Below are 16,555 nucleotides of genomic sequence, written 5' to 3' on the forward strand. Positions count from 1 at the left end.
GATCAACATAATAGATAATGGTAATATAACTTTACACGAGTTGGGGTTCCACTCAATTCCTTTTTTTTTAACAAGAATTTTTCGCTTTTTGCCTAAAAATTAACTGTGTTTGTTTGTGTGTATGTGTGTTTTAGGGGGGCAGGGGATGTTTGCGTTTTTTTTTTTGGGGTGGGGGAGTGTGAGAGCGAGCGTTTTGTGCAGAACAACAACTACGATTTAACCTCCGACTATGGGAGTGATAACACTCTCTCACCGACTCCTCGCAGAGTATTCATACAAACAGCTAGGGGAAAAAACGAGGCCAGAAGCGACACAGAGAGGCTAGGGCCTAGGGGGCATGGGTACGGGGGGCAGACGTTTCAAACGCCGTGTCCACCTCACCATTGCTTCAATGACACCTGCACCTCTGCCGCCTTCAGCCACCTTTCCCCGCCGCCAACTAATAGCTATGCTTATGTGTTTTAGCTGTCGCCGCTGCAAATGTGTCGAACGCTGGCCGCCTCGCTTGCGGCCACGTCCTTGCGCACAGTCTACGTGCTGGAAAATCCCCGCTCATAGGGGCTCTTCACTTCCGTGTGCCTCGTGTGCAGATTAATGGTGGGCGCAGCCGTGCGTGTGGACAGTTCACAGACCGTTTTAATGGCACCAGCTGCATTGACCGTGGGCGGCGTCGGATGCAGGACAGCGGCATCTTTCTGCGTGGCGGCATCCACGGCCAAAGATTCGGTCGCCAATGACGGATCCTCATCATCGGTTGTGCTCTTTGGCAATACATAGGCCGTTTTGCGGGGCTCTTGCAGCTCGGAGCGACCCGTAATTGACGATTTGTATTGATCACGTTCCAGGCCACACAAATAGAACTTGAAGAACTCGTATGTGGACCAGCAAATGGCCGTCGCAGGCATCGAATACAAGACACGAGCTGTCATTCCCTTGAAGAAACCCAATGGCCCAGCCATGTGGTAAATCTGAAATTCAGAAAGTCAAAGTTAAGTGCATCCTGTTTTGTATCCTTAGATGTATATAGAAATTACCTTGCGACAGGCCTCAATCATGCCCTTTGTTAGACCCGTTTCCTGTGTATTGAGCAGCGTCTTAACTACATCTAGGGGTGTGGTTATGGCCGCTGCACAGGCACCCGCCGCACCACCCGCTACCATATGCACTGGTGGATTATATCTGCGATCCAAATTGAGCTGCAACATTGATACGGTGTTGGCTTAAACACGCCTTTCTTATAGATATGCCAGATGATTGAAATACTCACTTTATTCTGGATAAACTCGTATGTGGTAAAATGTATCGTCTGATATGGTATATTCATGACCAGTTGGGTGCTGTAGGAGCGATAGAAGGCCTTGAAGCCCTCCTTCCGATACACATCACGCATGCAGGTGATAACCGACGAATAGGGTGAATTGTACATTTGCATGCGCTGCTTGATCACCTCCGTGGGATTGGAGATGGCGTCGTGTATGAGCGTGGCCACTGCCCCAGAAATCACTATAACACAGAGGGAGAGAGAGAGACGGTCATTATAGATCATAGTTATGGGGTGATGAGGATGTTCTATAGGGCAGTACTAACCGTAGTTAAGGTGGCTTAGTGATGTGAATTTAGTGAGCGTCTCCTTTGTCATCTCGTAGACACCAAAGTAGAGGGAATGCGCGGGTCCTGCGCCCACAACCACAGCACTGGCTCCACGAATGGGTCTGCAAAAGAATCATTCATTATATTGTTGTTGTTGGGGGGGGGGGATGGTGTATGTTTCAGTTGCTACGTACCTCATTAAACCCTCACGTGTGATCATATTCTGAAAGGTCGACATTATGTTCATGTTGGGTGCTGATGTAAGGCTCTGCATACGCGTCTGTAAATAAATTGGAAACGTTTTAGTGTGCATTTATCTGTCTCTCTCTCTCGCCAGAAAAAGGGGAATTCCATGTTTATCTCTATTTGTTTAGTTATTGTTTGTAAACTTGTTTCTTTGAATAATTATCCGATTAAATCGTGGAGCAAATAGAATTTTTTGTTGCAAAGTCATTATTACTCATGATATTTCCACAAGTCTCCCAACTAAAATAGTCTTTTTTCATTCGCAAACATAAAATATGCATTTCATCGTGATTCAGACGCGAGAAACACTTTTTAATTGTGTCACTATATCGCTTTAATAGGGAGGAAATATATAAATACGTATATGTCTATATAAGTTTATTTTGTCTACGAATTCGCTGGGGGCATAAACATTTAGCAGTCAGTGCCCCGTATTTAAATCGTGGAATAAGTACACATGTACTTATATACTATATACACTGGTAGGTGTGCCCGCAAATCAAATCAAGCTGGAACCACATATAATAGAAGGTGGAGAGCTGAGAGTAGAGTGGAGAGAACAGCGTCCATATATCGTAAATAACAGGGACGTGGGGTTTGCACGAATCAGATAAGATTTCCTGGAAAAAAAAACTGAATTGCATCGTCTGTTTACATGCTTTATAGGGCACACTAGTCTAGTATCATCTGACGACGACGGTGATAACACACGGCCATTCAAGGTGAAGAAAAACCATCCAATGAGTGGCACTTGTTTCTCGAGTGTGGGCGGAGCAATCGGAAGAAATGTGGAAACCGTAATTAAAATGCCATCGAACAAGCTGAAAACTGGGGAAGAGATTACATAAAAGACAGGCAGGGGACAGGCCGATAAAAGGCAAACACACAAAAATATGGGCTCCATGCTCACTCGCATAGATTCCCAGTGCCGTGCCCGGCATTTGGAATTCCGAAAAGTCAATGCATCATGCGCCTCCCTCCGATAAGCAGAAACAGAATGAAATGACAAGCATCGCTATATGCCATTTACAGATAGATTATTTATAAACAGAAACCAGAGACGGCAACAAAGCGAAAAATAATAATCATGTGAATAAAAGTGTTTCAATTGTTGTTCAATTAAACCGTAGAGCTCTGCTGCTCTTGATTTCGTAACTCAATGAAATTAGTTTGTCAACTTGAAACGCAACTGGACTATAACGATGACGCCGGGAATCCCGAATGGGCTTTTCTTTTGGCACCCGTATTGCCTATTGCCTGCTGCCGCCTGTCACAACAACAGAATTCTTAGGAGCTTCGCCCGATTGACTGACACATATGGCCAGTAAAGAAAATCAATATCTTTCTGCTCGAACCGAATGGCGTGAAAAATTGTTGTATAAAGTAGCCAGAAATGGAATCTACTTATCGAGCGGCGGCACGGGCATTGCCTTGCCTTGCCTTGTGGAATATATATTCGTATTTTCTATCGTAAATTTATATGCAAATTTGTGAAATCGAAATTGCAAAGGGCACGCAACGAGGAGCTCATACGATAATGCCGATCAAACTGCCCTGATAGCACATATAGCATAGCAAATCTCGGTTAATGAAGTGGAGGGGCTAATCTAATCGGGAAAAGCATAAACCCACAGAACGTGCTCTGATAAACGCCTCACCCAGCTGAGCACTGAGTGCTGCAGAGTGAGAGAAAAGACCACCCGCCGCAGAGTCTTCGATAGCCAAGGAATTACATCACGATTATGCCAGAGCACTAGCCACGGACGGACATGCAAAATTATTTCGTTTTGTGTACAAGCATTTGTGAGGTTATGTGCACCGTGTTTATGCACTGCTCCGGTTGCCACCCAGTGGTTTAGCGTAAAAAACTCTCATCTCACCTTAACAGAGTCCAGCGGATACATGACCACATGCTCCAGCACGCCAGCGATGGCGCCTGCCGTCATATTTATGCCGACACTGGTCGTCGGCAAACTCTCGTAGTCGTCGATATTCATGGTTTGGCTGGTGGCGTTGGCTGCCCTTGCAATGGGTTCTTCTATTACTCTCCGCAAGCTCCAACCAGTTATGTTCGTCCAGTGGCAAGTGCAAGCGAAACAGGAGACTCACGCACTGCTTGTTATTGGCTTGGCGTTTCTTTTGCTTTGGCTGGCCTGGCCTGCCTGTGTGCTTTCTCTGATTTCGCAGCTATTTGAGCTATTTGCACCGAGCAGCTGATAGGGCTTTACACGACGCACAGTTAATTATTTCGATCGCACGCACATGAAGGCCGGGGCCGGGACTGATTAGATTCCGATTTCTGGTCTGGTTGAACCTCTGGCCCAAAGGACAACATACATATACGTTTAGAATTAGCCGGCGTAGTAGGAGCACTGGGAAATTTTGTTGTATAACACGGACCCGCAAGTGGGGGGGGAACTGGGTGGTGTGGCGATGTATGAATGGGAGTACGCGAAACTACTAATTGACACTGCTGCTGTTGCTCCACCTCCACGCACAACTAGACACGACTAGGCATCGACGAAATGTTGCTCTGCGGTGTCTGCCGATTGGGTTTCTTTGCTCGCCACAAGTTTGTGGCCGAGTGCGGGGCCAATGTGCGATCGTCGTTGAGGGGTTTCGCGGTTGCTGCTGCCGTGGCGCATGCAATCAAGTGGGTACTGGAGATATAATATTTAAATGTACATATCTTTTGATATTGTGTATGCTTGACAACTCACGCAAACGTAACGTTGAATAATTGCAAGAATCATTAAAATTTCTTGCCCGACCCGACTAAACTAACGCATTAGAGGTGTCAAACCATCGAGGGAACTATTGATAGTATCGATATTTTACTGCTAGCCTCTACTATCGACGGTTTAGCGACTATCATGATAGTATCGAGCTACAGTCGTTGCGCTTTTGATATGTTTGGATTGGCTGCTATAAAATACGAAGACACATTTGTAAACAAATCGACAGGTGGCATTTAATTTTTACAATGGACAAGTTCCTAAAAGGTTTCAATGGTTTTTTAATAATTATTTGAGCCCGATACTATTACGATAGTATCGATTGTTTTTTTCAAAACATTCAACGTTGATATTCCTTGAATTTGATATTCCGGTTAAAATTACTAGCTAGCTGGGACTCTCAGCCCTAAGCAAATAGTTTTATCGGATAGATACATAAATTTTCTACAAGATTGGCAAGTTTTCAGAAGTCTTTTTATTGGATTATTTACATATTAAGGTTAAACAAAAAACAACATAAAACGAATGTGACATTGTTTTTGTGGCGCTGCTAGACTCGTGCAATTAGTAGTGGCTGCGGACTGCCATACCATGATATTTTGTGATATGAAATTTGTCAATTTTGATATTCAGTTTAATATTACTAGATAGTTGGCCCTCTCAGCCCTAAAAAAATAATTTTATCCAATTCCTCAATGAATTTTGTTTAGGATTGGCTAGTTTTGACAACTATTTTTAATGGGATTGTTTAGATAATAGGGTTCAAACAAAAACGGCCAAAGCATAGAACGTAAATGTTGACTAAATGTGACGTCAGTGTGGCTGGTGAACCAAGTTTCTTCTATGCGTATGCTTTTGTATACCTTATTTCTTTTAATTGATGTTAAATGTTTTGTTCCAAACTCCATTGAAACATTATTTATGATTTTATCCTAGATTGACATGTTTTTTACCTATAAATGCACATGTTTGTGTTTTGTATATACATTTATCCTGGTTCTGATACCTATACCCGTGAGCTGCCAAATTTCGTTAATATCTCTATAACAGAGATCTATATCTCTATTCAACTACTCAGTTGTTTCTGCATTAATTGGAGCCTGAAATTACAAGCAATATCTCAAGTCTATAATACCCATTTTCCCAAGGTATGCAGATTGTAGCTCATCCCGTGCCAAAATTGCACAACAATGCTGCTACTTCATTTCCCCATGTTGCTGAAAATTTTCCCATACAAATCAAATGTATCTTACGGGAACCGTATGGACGCAACAATGAATCTTCATTCTATATGGCGTTCCCGTAAGATACATGTTTCTCACACCACGAAAAGTCACCACGAAAGCGCTCTCTTCACCACAAAAAAGAGAGCAAATTTTGAAAAACCACCACTGTTTGAGAGCGAAAAATGTCAAGAGTATTTTCTGCTAAATGAGTTTGGCGGTCATTTTCAAAAGTATATATATGGAAAAATAAATAGTTCACTTGATTTGTTTTGTCGAGTGTGATTGGGACCTCAGAAACCTCAGAAACCGAGAAAAAAAATAGCTTAACCCCGCTCTATTTAATCAGGTTAGTAACCAGTAAATATCAACAAAAAAATAATTAATAATTATTTGAGCCCGATACTATCACATATGTGTTGGTGTTGGTGAGCATGTGAGGAAGGCGAAGAGAAACATCGATGGAAACATCGATGCCTCGACGTTTTTAATTTTCTTTGGAAACATCGACGTGTTATGGCGACTATCGATATTTTGTAGTTACCGTGTAGTTATCATGTAAAACAAGTGACATTTTTTTACCTTCTTTGTTTAAACCCTATTTTATAAGTAATCCAATAAAAGAGAGTCTTTGTAATTGTCCAGAGTGTAAAAAATTGATTCGTCTATGGGATAAAATTATGTTTTTGGCTCTGAGGGTCCTATTTATAATGAAGCATTAAATTGAATATCAAAATCGGGGAAATATGATTTTCGTTGGTATATTTACGGTATCTTTTGAAGTATATTTCGGTATATTTCTTAGGGTCGATATCGATAAGTCGGCATATAAATCCGCGTCATTTTTTTTGTGTGTGCAAAGTCGGAAATTTTTCTATTTAAATCAAGCAGGCCCAGTTTATTGAATTGTTGTGACGTGGCCGTTCGGCAGACAGGATTCTATTGTTCCTAGTAAATCAAGTTATATTAAAAATGAAATACTATCTGTTGTTGGGGCTTTTGCTCGTATCAGGTTCGTGTATTCTTGCCACGCTTCAGTGCCAATGCCGGTGTTTTAACCTAATTTTGCGTATTTTCCATTCAATGCATTACTGCAGGCATAAGTCAGATTGCCGCTGAGGATGAGGCAGGTGCCGAGAAAATTGACCTGGATTTGGGTGCATTCAAGGAAGGCTCCAGAACTGGTAAGTTACGCCCCCCCGCTGTTGGAGTTTTTGGTACACGTCAGCGTTGGCCGCACTTACCTTGACGCCATGGTGTTGACGCCCCTTATCTATAATATGCATACCTTACTACTACCACAGATGCTGAGACCCTGAAACGGGAGGAGGAGGCCATCCAGCTGGATGGACTGAATGTTGCGCAGCTGAAAGAATTACGCGAAAAGGTATGTGTAAAATGCTGATGCGGAGAATATGTGCTAAATATTTATTTTGCGTATTTCTTGCGTGGGCAGGCGGAGAAGTTCACCTTCCAGACAGAAGTGAACCGCATGATGAAACTAATCATCAATTCGCTGTACCGCAACAAGGAGATCTTCCTGCGTGAATTGATCTCGAACGCCTCCGATGCCATTGACAAGATTCGTCTGCTGGCCCTCACCGACAGAAAGGAGCTGGAGAGCAACCCCGAGCTGCATATCCGCATCAAGGCTGACAAGGAGAACAAGGCCCTGCATATCATGGACTCGGGCATTGGCATGACACATCAGGACCTGATTAACAATCTGGGCACAATTGCCAAGTCCGGCACTGCCGATTTCCTGGCCAAAATGCAGGATCCCAGCAAGGCGGAGGCTGGGGACATGAACGACATGATTGGGCAGTTCGGTGTGGGCTTTTACTCGGCTTTTTTGGTCGCTGACCGTGTGGTGGTCACCACCAAGCACAACGACGATAAGCAGTACATCTGGGAGTCGGACGCCAACAGCTTTACCATCACCGAAGATCCCCGTGGCGATACCCTCAAGCGGGGCTCGATCATTTCGCTGTACCTGAAGGAAGAGGCCCAGGACTTCCTGGAGGAGGAAACCGTACGCGAGCTGATTCGCAAATATTCGCAGTTCATCAACTTCCCCATTCTGATGTGGTCCAGCAAAACGGTCGATGAGGAGGTGCCCGTGGAGGAGGACGCCGTGGCCGAGCCAGAAAAGACCGAAGATGACGTGGAAGATGTCGATGAAGAGGCCAAGGTTGAGGAGGCCGCCGATGACGACAAGCCAAAGACAAAGAAGGTGTCCAAGACCATCTGGGATTGGCTGCTGATCAACGACAGCAAACCCATTTGGACTCGCAAGCCGGCCGATGTAACAACCGAGGAGTACAACAACTTCTACAAGAGCCTGACCAAGGACTCGAGCGAACCCCTCAGCCAGACCCACTTCATCGCCGAGGGTGAAGTAACCTTCAAGAGTTTGCTGTACGTGCCCAAGGTACAGCCATCCGAGTCATTCAACCGCTACGGCACCAAGTCCGACAACATCAAGCTGTACGTTCGTCGTGTCTTCATCACCGACGAGTTCAATGACATGATGCCCAACTTCTTGAGCTTCATCCGCGGTGTTGTCGACTCTGACGATCTGCCTCTGAATGTGTCGCGTGAAACGCTGCAGCAGCACAAGCTGATCAAGGTTATCAAGAAGAAGCTGGTGCGCAAGGTACTCGACATGCTCAAGAAGCTCGACAAGGAGTCCTACGAACAGTTCTGGAAGGAGTTCTCCACCAAGTAAGTGCTGCGCATTCATCTTTGATGAAATATTTGCTCATTGCTTTCGTAATTCATTTCTTAGCATTAAGTTGGGCGTCATGGAGGATCCCAGCAACCGATCTCGCCTGGCCAAGCTGCTGCGCTTCCAAACCTCCAATGGCAAGGGCGTTACCTCGCTGGCCGAGTATGTGGAGCGCATGAAGTCGAAGCAGGACCACATCTACTACATCGCTGGTGCCAATCGCGTTGAGGTCGAGAAGTCGCCGTTCGTTGAGCGTCTGCTGAGCAAGGGCTACGAGGTGCTCTTCCTGGTCGAGGCTGTTGATGAGTACTGCATCTCGGCCCTGCCCGAATTCGATGGCAAGAAGTTCCAGAACGTGGCCAAGGAGGGATTCAAGCTGAACGAGTCCGAGAAGAGTAAGAAGAACTTCGAGTCGCTGAAGGGCGCCTTTGAGCCTCTCGTCAAATGGCTGAGCGATGTCGCTCTCAAGGATCAGATCTCCAAGGCTCAGGTGTCGGAGCGTTTGAGCAAATCGCCGTGTGCCTTGGTGGCTGGCGTTTTCGGCTGGACCGGCAACATGGAGCGCCTGGCGATGTCCAATGCCCACCAGAAGTCTGATGATCCCTCACGCAGCTACTACCTTAGCCAGAAGAAAACTTTTGAGATCAATCCCCGGCATCCACTGATGCGCGAGCTGTTGCGTCGCGTCGAGGCTGACGAAGCCGATGACACCGCCAAGGATATGGCCGTTATGATGTTCCGCACTGCCACTCTACGCTCTGGCTATATGCTCCAGGAGACGGCCAACTATGCCGACAGCATTGAGCAAATGATGCTCCAGACATTGGGTGGGTCTCTGGACGAACAAATCGAATTGGATGAGGATGACGACACCACTGCCGAGGATACCGAGTCGGGTAGCCAAGAGAACAACGAGAACATCAATGCCGATGACGATGAGGAGGATCAGGCACATGATGAGCTGTAAATCTACCGCTGCAGCGTACCACATAAATTGTATATAGGAGTGTGGAAGTCAGACTGAGTTTATTTACAACACCTTCTGGACGGGCGTTGAGAGGAAGCTGCCGCCGTTTCATCAATATTAATACCTAGACACGTCTTTAGATATTAAGTAACACAATTTCGTAATTATTATGTGGCCCCATCATTACCACAAAACAAATTCAGAAAGCTCTCCATAAGACATAAACATACTTGAAACATTCGCCTGGAAGAAGGTTGAACTCTTATAGATTTTATTTTGATGCAATGAGAATGAGAAATGTATGCATGCAAATCGTACTAAGTAACAAGATTCCAATACAAATAAAGAGTGTTTAATCAGTTCTCCAAGTCGGATTCTAGTGGCTCATCATTAACGGCATTCAGGTATGTGCCGTAAGCCAATTGGTCCCTGATCTGGCGCACTGCCTCCTCAGCAGTAGAAAAATTGAATGTGTCCATAAAGAGACGCACAATCCACAATGGCAGCAGAGCATTGATCTGCATCGATGCATATGCCTGTCAAGCGAGAAATTATCATCAGATCAGATCAGTTTAGATATTAATCGCTCTTCCACCTACTGTTCGGGTGCTATACACTTGGCTCAGTTTCCGGAGCATGCTTTCCTCAACGTCTCGGCGCAGTATATCTATGACATGGAAATGTTGAATGCCCATAAACTGATCTGTTCGCTTGTGGCGGTGCTCCATAAAGAATTGATTCAAGTCGCTTTCGTACTTGGAGAATGTACTTAATACCTCTTCTTTTTCCATTTTATTCATTAGTCTGGCCGATAAAACAATCTTAGAGCTGTAGGTAAATTGCATACAATTCAAATGTAACTCCAAGAACTTACAGAATGTCCACCTTACGTGGAGCTGGTGTTAGCGCTGCTAGCGCATCAGCCAGCTGCATGTATTTGGGTTTAGGTGGCGGCGAGGCTTTCCCATTCCCATTGGCATTAGCTTTTTTCCCAATTGGCGCATCTGCAGAATCGATTTTGTTTGTCTTTTTCTTTTGGCTGAAAATGTGCAATTAATAGAGGTTTTTGGGGCAGGCTTTCTTCTATTACATACCCTATGACAAAGTCGTCTAAATGACTTGGACGCGTTAGTGAACGGTGCGGGCGTCCTGTGGGACTCGGCCCATCAGAATTGGGCCTGGATTGTCTGCCAGTACATTAATGCATTAGTACTGGGCATTAATTGATTCTAGCATTGACCACTTACTCTGATTCTGGTGTATGCGTCCGTTTGGTGGTTTTATTTTCACGTGAAGAGCGACCGCTGTTAGAGGATTTACCTTTCACAGAATCGTGTGATATGGATCTGCGAGCGTTCCGCATTTTTACAGGAACCTTTCTGCCCGGTGGAATCTGTGAAGCTTCTGCTGGTTGGTCACTGTGTGAAGTTAAATAGAATTTGTTTTAATTTTCTTGAATTAATCTTGGAGGGCTTACATTGACTGTGAACGATGCGTCCGCTTGCTTGGTTTATTTTCACGTGACGAGCGACCGCTGTTAGATGATTTTGCTTGCTCAGAATTTACAGAAACTTTTCTATCCGGGGGAACGTACTTATCCTTGTGCGTCTCCTGAGCGGGTTCCAACGTCCGTTTGGTTGGTTTATCGTTGTGCGCTACCTGAGTCTGCACTTCATGGTCGTCGCTGCAAGAAATTTAAATGAGTGCACATGACGTGTGGAGTTTTCTGTGATTTACACACCTAGATTTTGAGGTTGCGGAAGTCTCGCGGTGGTCTCCCTTGCTTACATTGTTAGCACCTTCTTGCGGTATATATTCAATCTGTATATTAAGACTTATATCATTTTTCGACAGTTTATCACCGGGCAAGAGCATCTGGGAAGTTTCCGCATTGAACTCGTTGGATTCCACACGCACTTTCATGTGATCTATTGAAAGGTCTGCGTGCACATTATGAACATCCTGCTCCTGCTCAAGCAGGCCCCACAAGCCGCTCTCTATATTGGCCCAGCGATCAGGCGTCATCCAGTGATATTCATTGGATTTCTTGCCAAAGTGGTTGACCAGGCACGGCCGCACTTTTATCTCGCAGATGATGCGATGCTTTTTGTACTGGAAATGGATAGTAAATTAGATAAACACCGCAGATGGATGTTGCTCTACCTACCTTATAGGTTTGCAGCACAAGCTGGCAATCACCAACGGGATTAAATGCCATTTTGTACAACAAATTAATGATTTATAAACAATACGCGTTTTTTTCTGCGTTCGCGGCAAAATATTTGTGATGCAGAGATGTGTTTCTTCTTTTTTTTACGATAACGATAACGATATGTTAGCGTTGCCAGATGCGAGACAATTTTCAAATTGCTTGCGCGTAAATTTAAAGTCTAACGAATGTCCACCTAATCAATGAACGAACACGAGGGGATTCTTTTTAGTAAGTTCTTGATTATCAGTCGCCGTTTAACATAGGTCAAGTTTTGTAGAGAACTGTTTGTTTACTAATCTGTGTGGTGTGCCAATAAACCACGATTATCGCTGGACGCTGGCTGCTGTGCTGTGCCGAGAGAGGAAAATTAGAAATACTTATTCCCAGTAACACAGATGCTGCCAGTTCTTATCCGCGTTCTGAATTAAACAGTCGTACAGACGTCCGAGCCATAGGTTGAGCGTGCTTGGCTATTTTATTAATTCAAATCGATCAATGACGATTAGCAAAACTATATACATATATACCCATATACATATATATATACTGTGTGTGCGTTGTTCCCATTAATTTATGAATAGGCGCAAAATGTTTTCGAGCTCGAGTCGTACTATGTGGGCAATAGTCTTTATTTACATATCAGTAATATCAGAGCTCAGAGTGCCATGTGAGGCCAGGACAACCGTCACAGATGCACAGGGCAAACCCGAAGCCAGTGAAAATACAGTCAAAGATTCGTCAGCGGAATATCTTCGGATCTATTCCGACCGCATGAAATCGTACATGAATGACAGCGTGGCGCCGTGCGACGACTTCTATGAGTACGCCTGTGGCAATTGGCAGCACGTGAAGCAGGACAGGCAGTCATCCCATAAGCGGAGCAACCTCCTCGATGTCGGTTACACGTTGGGCGATGTGGTCGAGGTGCTGCTGACCAGGAACTCACTGGCTGTGGATCTAAATTACACCGCCGAGCTGCTGATTGCACAACGATTCTATAATGCCTGCCTCGGTGCGGATCTGTACCCGATGCCAGCGGCCGACCCCGCTTATCTGGCGCTTATCAGGTCGATAGGTGGTTTCCCAGCCGTCGACGGTGAGGCATGGAATGCCGCCAATTTCAGCTGGTTCAACATGAGCGCCCACTTGACGAACTATGGCGCCAATGGCCTAATCCATGAGAAGATCCTGCCCCAGTTTCCATTTGTGCCCTACTTCAAGGTGCCGGAACTGGGCTTTGACTACATCGTGCACACCGACAATATCGCCAGCAACGACACCAGAGGTTACAAGTTGAATGAGAAACGTATGCGCGGTTACCTCGAGGCCTACGGCCTGTCCGAGGAGAAGGTTTCGGAGGTGATTGCGGGGGTGTTTGCCTTCTGGCAAGATGCCCTCCTGGTTATCGATCGTTTCGCTGAGGAAAAAGAATGCGAAGAGCATGCGGAAACGGAAGAGATTCCCCCATTTTCTGAATGGAGCAGCTACTATGAGATTGCCTGGAACAGCACCAACTTCCCCGCAGAGAGTCTCGAAAGTTTCTGCGACTTCTACTATGTGGAACTGGACAAGGTGTGCGCCAAGCATAAGCCGGCTGTGGCCAACTATTTGGCCATGCTCCTGTTGTACCGGCTGGATGCCAAACTGAAGGCGGCCAAGTATCAGAAGGAGCACTGCCTACAGACAGTGCAGTACTCACTGCCGTATATATTTGACAGGCTTTACCGTGTGGTATGTTGGTGTTGCGATCGATTAGCGTACGATTAAAAGTCTCTATTTCTCTTCTGCAGGAATACTTCTCCGAAGAGATAAGTGCAGAAATCTCTGGCATTATAATGGAGCTGCGCAAGAGCTTCCGATTGATGCTGGAAAATTCCGAGTGGCTAGACACGGAAACCCGAAGAGAAGCGCTGCAGAAGGAATCCAGCATTGAGCCGATAATTGGTAGCTTTAAGGACGATGAGCTCACCGAGCGCCTCGTTCGAGCTGTCAATAACCTGACTATTGTCGAGCAGAGCTTTGCTCAGACGAACATCAACCTGAGACGCCTTACGACGAAAATAAGACGGTTTAATGGGAACCATTTTAGTGAGCTATCGAATGCCACGAAACCCCTCGAGTTGGTGTGGTCAATGCAGGTCAATGCCTTTTACTATAACATAGACAACTCCATTTACGTGATGGCGGGCATACTGCATCCGCCTGCCTTTCATCAGTTGTGGCCCAACTCCCTAAAGTATGGCACAATTGGTTACTTGGTGGGGCATGAGCTAACGCATGGCTTCGATACGGTCGGCTCCATGTTCGATGGCAGCGGCTCCCAGCGCAACTGGTGGTCCAAAAAGTCCAATGCGGTGTTCAACGAGCGGGCCGAGTGCTATGCTGAGCATTACAGCAATTACCTGATACCAGAGATCAATCGCAAGATCAATGGCAACCAGACCAAGGACGAGAACATTGCTGATAGTGGCGGCTTGCATCAGGCCCTTAGTGCCTATCGCAGCTACATGAAGCAGCAACAGCAGGACAACGAGACGTATCTGGATAAGAATGAGCTGATGCCCGGCCTCGATCTGTCCCCAGAGCAGTTGTTTTTCCTTGGCTTTGCGCAGCTCTGGTGCAATGCATACGAGGAGGAGCACTACTGGGAGGAGCTGTCCAACGAGCACACAATCGACAAGTTTCGGGTCATTGGCGCCGTCACCAATAACGAAGACTTTGCCAAAGTCTACAACTGTCCCGTTGGTAGTCCAATGAATCCACACGCAGAAAGGTGTCGTGTGTGGTAGCGATTGTGTGATCGCGAGTCGATTCCGTAGACCGCTGATAAGCGAAGGGGAATCTTTCTTTACTTATTAACGATCAATTAGTTCAATAAACGCCTGTTGGATCCAGTTTTTCCCAGAACCCTTCTGCATGTATTTGTGTGTGCTTTCCAGATTGATTGCATTTAATGGGCGACCGGTTCTGAGGATTTAAAAGCATCCGCTCCGCGATAGTTCTCAATTAGCAGCGACTTGTAGCGCCGCAAGTGCACACTGAGTCCCTCCTCGCGTTCGCCGGCAGAGAGTATGGCGACACGTGATATTACCAAATGGGAAGGATTCGACTGGCTAAAGCCGCGTATCACATCGATCTCATCGCCAATATCCAACTGAAATGAAGTAATAGTTAGGGAGGATTCTCTAGCCACATGACTCCTTACCTGGACGCTCTTCTTCTGCAGCTTCTTGCCATTGACTCGGATTTTGCTCTCATAGAAATTCAGTTCAACTTTGCTGTGGGGAAAGGGCATGGGTTACGGTACTGTTAATAATAGTGGTACCCGGTTGGACACTCACTTTCTGGCCATTCCTAGACCGGCCTTGAGCAGCAGATCGGCGCGCAGTGAGTTCACCTTGGTCTTGACCACCTTGGAGTCGCGCTCGTCCTTAAACTCTTCGTCCGCTTCATCGTCAGTGTCCAAGTCGTCTGTTGCTCTCGGCGATTTTTTATCATATTTTCGTGTGACGCTGCTGGTGTGAAGTGGTGCCTGAAGTCTGGATGAGATCACATTCGGTATGGCTGTCTTGTTGACCAAACTGCTGGCCGGTGCAGCTGTGTATTTTCCGAGTCTAGATATTTGCCGTAAGCAGCGAAGCATTTTTGGAGCGGAGCGGTCTTAAAAATTACGATAACAAAATCTAGAAACATAACCTAAAAACTACAGCTGATTGGTGGCGGCGTTGCCAGTCATCACTTGGTTTTGCTTGGCGGCTGCTGTTTCTGCTTTTTGTTTCGCTTCTTTTTGGGTTTCTTGTCAGGATTAGGACGGGTGCGGTGGACACTGACTGGCCGATAGCGATGCGTGTCGGTGGGCAGGAAATCATCTTCATCGATGGCTTCCGATGCCTCTACTTCCATATGCTCCACAATCTCTGCCGACTCGGGTATCGTTGGTTCGGATTCCACTTCCACTATGACTTTGCTTTTGGCTTTCATGGCCAAATTACTGAGTGCAGCGCCCAATTGCTGGGTCTCCACCTCGGCATCGACTCGGTCAATCCTTACGCATGACTTGTCACTGGACATCGATATGTAGTCATCGCTCCATTGTTTTTCTGCAACCACCACCTGCGGCACTGAAGCTTTCTGTGCTGTTTTCTCCGGCTGAAGATCTTGCACTTTCGCCTGGCGCTTCTTAAAAGACTTTTTAACTTTGACAGGAATCTTTTGTGGAGCTGGCTTCTGACGGCTCTTCACCCATTGTTCCAAGTCCAGGCTCACAGCAGCCAAGTCCAGAGGCAAGACCAAGGAAAGTGCTCGTACACCGAAAATCTCATAGGTTAGCTCCTCCAGCTTTGGTTGCGCATAAATGGGAGCAATTGGCAATTTAGTGGCGGCACTGGTGGCTATTAGCCGGATGATATGCGATGGCCTCAGACTCAGCGAGACAAACACACACGAAAAGCGCCTCGAATTGATGGCGCGCAAGGAGCTCTCGAGGCCGAGATGTATGTGGCTATTGGTGGCAAATGTCTTTACGGTATGCTCACTGCGTTTTATGGCCTCTAGCAATATCTGGCGAAGCTGCAGCAGCTCATCTTCCCCGAGCACTGGGCTGTAAATTTAAAATTGTCAACAGGCGATTTGAGACAGACCTGTGCTGTGCCTTACCTGTGCTGCTTGTATGGATTGGCCAAGATATTTCGCAACTTGGGCAGAACCTTCTTTTTGCCCTTTGCCTCCTTCTGCTTTATGCTGGCCAAACTCATAGTTAAAAGAAGTTAACACCGTGAGGAAACAAACTTATAATCAAAATAAAATGTGTTTTTTGCTGAGCTGGTGTCGGTGTGGCCAGAGGACCTTAAAATA

At 45.9% G+C, this 16,555-nt stretch overlaps 6 protein-coding genes across 8 annotated transcripts; 2 read left to right on the forward strand and 4 right to left on the reverse strand.

Annotated features, from left to right (window-relative positions):
- Nucleotides 1–459: 459 nt before the first annotated feature.
- LOC111075924 (mitoferrin) lies at nt 460–4,647 on the reverse strand. The gene is made up of 7 exons (XM_022369446.2): nt 4,557–4,647; nt 3,717–4,496; nt 1,785–1,870; nt 1,588–1,712; nt 1,268–1,503; nt 1,035–1,196; nt 460–968 (listed from the first exon to the last, which is right to left on the reverse strand). Exons 2-7 carry the CDS (start codon nt 3,831–3,833, stop codon nt 531–533), a joined length of 1,164 nt encoding a protein of 387 aa, XP_022225138.1. The 5' UTR covers nt 3,834–4,496; nt 4,557–4,647; the 3' UTR covers nt 460–530.
- A 1,991-nt stretch (nt 4,648–6,638) lies between these two features.
- Nucleotides 6,639–9,857, forward strand: LOC111075917 (endoplasmin). Its single transcript, XM_022369437.2, has 5 exons — nt 6,639–6,806; nt 6,892–6,978; nt 7,099–7,181; nt 7,251–8,518; nt 8,583–9,857. Exons 1-5 carry the CDS (start codon nt 6,767–6,769, stop codon nt 9,487–9,489), a joined length of 2,385 nt encoding a protein of 794 aa, XP_022225129.2. The 5' UTR covers nt 6,639–6,766; the 3' UTR covers nt 9,490–9,857.
- On the reverse strand, nt 9,329–11,786 carry LOC111075919 (uncharacterized protein CG4951). Of its 3 annotated transcripts, XM_022369440.2 has the most exons (9): nt 11,657–11,786; nt 11,231–11,601; nt 11,084–11,173; nt 10,967–11,023; nt 10,737–10,907; nt 10,584–10,676; nt 10,364–10,528; nt 10,089–10,293; nt 9,329–10,025 (listed from the first exon to the last, which is right to left on the reverse strand). In XM_022369440.2, the coding sequence occupies exons 1-9, from the start codon at nt 11,705–11,707 to the stop codon at nt 9,846–9,848; spliced, it is 1,383 nt and encodes a 460-aa protein (XP_022225132.2). In that variant the 5' UTR covers nt 11,708–11,786; the 3' UTR covers nt 9,329–9,845. The 3 variants fall into 3 exon arrangements, with proteins under 3 accessions (XP_022225132.2, XP_022225131.2, XP_022225133.2); XM_022369439.2 differs by having other exon boundaries at nt 9,330–10,025; nt 10,967–11,173; nt 11,657–11,785; XM_022369441.2 differs by having other exon boundaries at nt 9,848–10,025; nt 10,085–10,293; nt 10,967–11,173.
- A 323-nt stretch (nt 11,787–12,109) lies between these two features.
- Nucleotides 12,110–14,608, forward strand: LOC111075918 (neprilysin-2). Its single transcript, XM_022369438.2, has 2 exons — nt 12,110–13,432; nt 13,492–14,608. Exons 1-2 carry the CDS (start codon nt 12,275–12,277, stop codon nt 14,488–14,490), a joined length of 2,157 nt encoding a protein of 718 aa, XP_022225130.1. The 5' UTR covers nt 12,110–12,274; the 3' UTR covers nt 14,491–14,608.
- Nucleotides 14,592–15,424, reverse strand: LOC111075921 (mitochondrial transcription rescue factor 1). Its single transcript, XM_022369443.2, has 3 exons — nt 15,043–15,424; nt 14,907–14,979; nt 14,592–14,855 (listed from the first exon to the last, which is right to left on the reverse strand). The coding sequence occupies exons 1-3, from the start codon at nt 15,342–15,344 to the stop codon at nt 14,652–14,654; spliced, it is 579 nt and encodes a 192-aa protein (XP_022225135.1). The 5' UTR covers nt 15,345–15,424; the 3' UTR covers nt 14,592–14,651.
- On the reverse strand, nt 15,353–16,528 carry LOC111075920. Its single transcript, XM_022369442.2, has 2 exons — nt 16,358–16,528; nt 15,353–16,301 (listed from the first exon to the last, which is right to left on the reverse strand). Exons 1-2 carry the CDS (start codon nt 16,453–16,455, stop codon nt 15,437–15,439), a joined length of 963 nt encoding a protein of 320 aa, XP_022225134.2. The 5' UTR covers nt 16,456–16,528; the 3' UTR covers nt 15,353–15,436.
- Between the last annotated feature and the right edge of the window lie 27 nt (nt 16,529–16,555).

Source organism: Drosophila obscura, unplaced genomic scaffold, assembly GCF_018151105.1.
Source record: "Drosophila obscura isolate BZ-5 IFL unplaced genomic scaffold, ASM1815110v1 contig_150, whole genome shotgun sequence".
NCBI classification, from domain to species: domain Eukaryota; kingdom Metazoa; phylum Arthropoda; class Insecta; order Diptera; family Drosophilidae; genus Drosophila; species Drosophila obscura.